At 31.2% G+C, this 6,000-nt stretch overlaps 1 protein-coding gene across 1 annotated transcript; it reads left to right on the top strand.

The window, feature by feature from the left end:
* Positions 1-2,539: 2,539 nt before the first annotated feature.
* LOC108328194 (non-specific lipid-transfer protein 1) lies at positions 2,540-3,375 on the top strand. The gene is made up of 2 exons (XM_017562017.2): positions 2,540-2,981; positions 3,148-3,375. The coding sequence occupies exons 1-2, from the start codon at positions 2,620-2,622 to the stop codon at positions 3,155-3,157; spliced, it is 372 nt and encodes a 123-aa protein (XP_017417506.1). The 5' UTR covers positions 2,540-2,619; the 3' UTR covers positions 3,158-3,375.
* Positions 3,376-6,000: the final 2,625 nt, after the last annotated feature.

Raw genomic sequence — 6,000 nt, forward strand, 5'->3', positions numbered from 1 at the left:
TTGTGCATTTCAACAATGGTTTATGTTGATAGGGGGAGCATTAGACTCCAAACATATTAGTTTTTGATGATGAGTGGTTAATAATGAGTAGAAAATGTTCTAATCATTCATGCACAATATAATTTGTAAACAAATGTTTTAAAACATTAAACATGTTTGTGTTAGATGTATAGATCATGTATAAATAAATGAAATAGGCTTAAACATGTCCATAATATATATTTCTGATAATATTAATCGATTACATAAGTAATTTAATCTATTAAAAGAAGCCAAAAATCATAAAAAGCAAAAACAAGACAAAACTATCTATTATAATCGATTACATAAGTAGCATAATTGATTAAAACAGAAAGTCATGCATAATCTATTATGCGCATAGTCTAATATGTTAGACAGTGTGAAATGAAGTGAAAAAAGTCATAATAATGTTTTAATCGATTAGATAAGTGGCATAATCCATTAAAACAAACATTGGTCTAATGCATTATGCTGACAACCTAATTTGTTAGGTTAATTGATAGAAGCAGTATAATCGATTACGTTAATTTAATCGATTAAACTGCGATTTTTATATAAATCATATTAGTGACCTGATTCATTAATGTTTTAATTGGCAATATACTGACAATTTTTTTCTGAGTTTTGAATACAAGCATATTCAAGAAGAGTTTTTGGAGGTTAGAAGCTACATTGGTTAAGAAGAAAACAAGAAATCCAACAAGACTCAAAGGAGTTTACTTGTCCTGACATATCTGCAGTATTTAGATGTAATCTCTTATGTTCTTATACTTTGTGTTTGTTTTGATACCTGTGCTGGGTAGGCCAAGTTTGAGAGTGAGTGTATCCTTGCTTGTATTGGTTGTATTAGATTTGAGTGGTGAGAATATCAATTGAGAGTATCATTATATTCTTAAACTCAAATCTTGATTAGTGGATTAACCCCCCTCCCATAAGATTGTTGAGGGAAGACTGAATGTAGACTTCTTGTAAGAGCTGAACCAGTATAAATCTTTGTGTGTTTTAGTCTTTCTTTTATATTTCTTTACTTGATTGATTCAAACATCTTTGACTAGTAATTTCAAGATTAAAGATTCTTTAAAGATTTAAAAAGCTTTTGAAATCCAATTCACTTCTCTTCTTTGCTTGAGATATAGAGACTACTTTCTAACAATTTAGACACCAGTTATACATGAATGAGATTTGGTGTGTCACGATGGTTGATGGAGGTGACCATCTATGAACTCTTATGATGATGTGTATTGGAGGTGCATGCATGGTAGCTCAAACTAGTGGCATGATTTGATGATGTGTAATTGAGGTGCATGCGTGGTGGCTCAAACTAGTGGCATGATTCGTTTTTTGGCGAGCTCGCAGTGCTGGAATGTTCAAACCATTTAGCTAGGAACAGTTTCCCATTATGAGTGATGAGGGAATGCAGTAGCCTGTCTGCAAATAATATTATTCCAATTTTCTATTTAAAAAGAAACGAGATTCTACTTCACTAGCCTCTTTGCTCTGCCACGTCATGTCACTATATTTTTTAATGTCTTTAGTGAATTTAACGACAAAGATCACGTTGCTTCAATTTTTTAAAATTACAAACTCAATTGAGAAAAAAAAATTAAAGTCCCATCTACACTTCCAATAAAAACTAGAACTATTATAATGATAAAATAAAAAACGAGAATTACTATAATGATAAAACTGTTTTTTAAATTTTCTTTATTTCTTTATATCATTTCCACATTCATCCGAGCACAATAACAATAATAATAAATATTATTTCGTAATTTTGTTTCTTTCTCCTCAAATCCTCTCGTTTCAACAAGAATGGTTTGAAAATTAGAAACTTAATTGAGATAAAAAAGAAATTAGACTCCAATCTTTGACTTCCAATAATAAACGAGGACCACTGAAATAATAAAACTTTTTTTAAAATATTCTTTATTTCTATATATCATTTCCACGTTGAACTCAGGACAATAGCAATAACAATAAATATTATTTAGTAATTTTGTTTTCTTTCTCCTGAAATCCTCTCGTTTCAGCAGGAATGGTTTTCAATCTTTCTTTCACAAATCCACGAAAATAAATTGAAGTAAAGAGCATTCATCCGTCCTTTTCCTTGCTCGCCAAGCGTACACTCCCAGAAGTGAACAAGGTGTGAGTGAAGAGAGAGCAGAGCATTTAGCTGAATTTTAATTTAGCTTCCATGCTTGGAGTTTTTGATGAAAACTTTTAGCCAATAGTTGAGCAGAAATTGGAGGGTAACAGACAAATAAGTCGGTACAAACGTGAACTTGTATGAATATTTTTAGTTACGTGGAAAGTGGTCCCGAACTCAATTTAGGGCAAGCATAAAAGGGTGATATGCATATTACCATTGTATTGCATTATTACAGATACCGGTTATCTGTCATTCAATTCTAGCATTAAATGAAAACCAGCAAGTGAACACCTACCATTCCTTACTTCCATCACATTTCATAATCTAACTATCCCACCTTCAATCCCTCATCTCTATAAAGACCCCTTCAAATATTCACAAACCACACCACAACACAACCTTAACATCATTCCTTCAACTGCAACTTTATCCTCTAACTCTTCCCAATCATGGCTAGTCCTCTTCTTTTTCAGGTTACCTGCGTGGTTGTGGTGCTGATTGTTGGTTTTGGACAGAATATTCCCTTGGCAGAAGCAGAGATTCCATGTGGCTCGGTGCAAATGACTGTGGCACCATGCATAGCCTACCTAACGGGTCCTGCTGGTAGACCCATCCCTGCACCATGCTGCAGCGGTGTGAAGCGCATCAACGACCAAGCCAAGTCCACCCCAGATCGACGATCCGTCTGCACATGCCTCAAAAACACTGCTTTGAAGCTACCTGGAATCAATGCTCCACGCCTTTCAGCCCTCGCTAGCAATTGTGGGGTTAACTTGCCCTACAAGATCACCCCTTCCATTAATTGCAACACGTAAGAGCACTCACTCACATCAACATCATACTATAACATCTTTCCGCAGTTAATGATGTTGATCACTGTGTTTAAATAACTTCTTTACTTTTCATTCACATATATGAAAAGTTCATGTATATAGTATATTTATACACATACTAACATCAATTTTTGGTTATTGTAGGATATCATAAGCAGCTTGCACAAGGGTAAACGATATATACTTATACGACAATAATAAGCATCAGAGGGAATAAAGATGGTTTAAGTTCTCCATCGTCTGAATCCCCCACTAGGGAGTACGTTATGAAATGGGTGGTGAACTCCATCTCCATCAATGTTATAATGTTGTTGTTTGTCCAATGAGATATTGGATTTTCTATCGCTAATATATATTTATATTTACATATAACATCATCTCTCGCTCTTCTTTTATTTTTAATCCTTGTGTTTAATTAAAAGTGAATAGCAAAAGCACTCTTATATACTTAACATTCTAAATATAGAGTTAATATCATAAATTGTTAGAAAAAAAGGGTAGAATGAATTGATATCACGAGTTAGACCGATAATACATTGACTTACAAAATCAAGTAATTAATAAGTGTGAATGTCAAATATAAATATATATATATATATATATATATATATATATATATATATATATATTTATATATATATATATGATGGAAAATTAATAACAAAAAAATATATATAAAATATGCAACGAAAATAATTCTTCCAAAATTGTAAGAATTTATGAGAAATAACAATAAAAGAAAATGAAAATAATAATAAAAAAAACATCAATATTTTTAATGTGAGAAAACACTCTTAATATAAGAAATATAAGAAGTAAAAATTCATTGGCAGGTAATGTCTTAATCATCATATTAGCATATTGTCATATATAGAAACTTTTTCCAATTTTAAAAGCTTGCAGTACAAAAAAATCACTTAATACTCACGACCACTATCTATTGGTAATGCAAAAATTCGTCAATACATGTTTTTGACATATTTTTTATGGGAAAAAAATTCATCAATAATTAGTCATTAGGGTAAATGTTATAGACATCATATACTTATTGAAGGATATATTTGTCAGTAATTATTGACAAACAACTAATCTATTGATAAATTTTTTAATAATTATTATGCAAAATTCAAAACCAGTTTGGTATGACTCTTTACCACAAAAAATAGACATATAGAAACATTCTAAACCACACAAACAGACCTGCCAAGTTTTGAGACAGAATACCAAATCCAATAATGAAAATTCCACCTTATCACTTAAATGTAAACATATCACAATAATAAACATAATGTATAATAATATATGTCAACATAATTCAAACTAAGTCAAAAAATAGCCTAAATCAAACATAATCTTCAGGAGGATCGATATCCAAACTAAACTAATCCTCAACATTATAAGTATTATACAAGTTTTAATAATCTACATAATCATCAAAATCAATGTGTTCTTGCTTAAGGTCTTGTGGCTCTGGTACTAGGTTGGGTTGGACGGGATTAGGCTAGGCTGGACTGGTGTGGGCTACTGTTAGGACGGTGTTAGGTTGGATTGAGCCTATTGAAGGGCCTAGTGGTCAGGAGGCAACAATGTCACGACTAGATTGTAAGGATTGAAATTGGTCTTTTAATACCTCATAAGCCTTATCATGTGCTTCTAATCATTGTTTGAGGCACATAATGTCCTCAATACTGGAAGTGGAAGAAGATAATTGGTGCTTTAGACTATCGCTTCCACTAGTGTTTGCAACAAATTGTCCTATATATTCATTTCAATTTTCAAGTTTTGACACCAAATTCCCTAAGTCTAGCAACTCTATGGGTCCTGTTGTATTTGTTGTCCAAATCACACCATCATCACCTTTCAAATATGCATTCCCACTATGGTCTAGGACAAATTTAGCAAATTTTTCAACCAATAAATCTCTGTTGGAAGTTCTAGGATTGCATAAGCGTTAACAGAAAAAAAAATCATTATTATGAAAGCTAACAAACACATATCTACAAATTTGTCTATAGGTAATTCCACACAGATAAATTCCTAAATAATTATACAGATAAATTCATAAGTAATTATATACAAAATAAATCCATAGATAAATTATCTATGGACAAATAGGTAAAACTAATTTACCTACAAATTTTTGTAGTAGATAATAATGATTTTTCTTGTGAATTTATGTCAACATACAATATTTGATTCAATATTATTTGCATCTTTAACCTGAATGAAGTTTTACTTTTTGTTTTTTAATAAAATAATTTACCTTATATTTATCATTCTCGATCCTTTGCCTTTGCTTTTAAATTAGTCATTATTGTTTTTGTATTTCCGGTTAGAATGTCTATTTTCCCAGTCTATACCCCTGTTCATTCCTCTTAAGCCTCTATAATTAATATCGGTAGAAGTTTTCAACGTTTTCTCCTCCATTATATAACTTGAACTTTTGTTCATATTTTTTTATGCACCACCAGAGAATTTTGTTGTTAATCAAGGGAGAGTTTATCTTTTGGATTCTTCAATTGCGTACACAACATAATCAAACTTTGGTGTCAAAGAACATGAAATCCTTTCTACAATAGACACACACCTTCCATCTTCTCACTAGGAAATCAGATTTTGTTGTTGATTTCCAATATACTTGCAAGATAATTAGTTACTGGGTATCCCTCCTTCGTTGAAAAATATCTTCTTTAAAGCTTGAAGTTGAGCAAACTTCACTCTGTTAGAACCTTAATAGTTTATCTTCATAAAGTTTTAAATATCCTAAGAAGTTTCTTTGCAAAGAATAGGTTCGAAAATTAAACATTTAATAGTTTGGAAGAGAATTTTTTTACTTTTAGGTCCTTTACCCTTTTAGTCATATTAGCTTTCTAAGCATCATTCAACATTATTTTTGTTATTGGTTCCTGAATTCCATATTCAATGATTGGTTAATATATACTTCTTCTATAGTAAAAAATTCTCCATTAACATATCTCAATGATCATAGTATATATG

The sequence above is a fragment of the Vigna angularis genome, chromosome 2 (genome assembly GCF_016808095.1).
Source record: "Vigna angularis cultivar LongXiaoDou No.4 chromosome 2, ASM1680809v1, whole genome shotgun sequence".
NCBI lineage: Eukaryota > Viridiplantae > Streptophyta > Magnoliopsida > Fabales > Fabaceae > Vigna > Vigna angularis.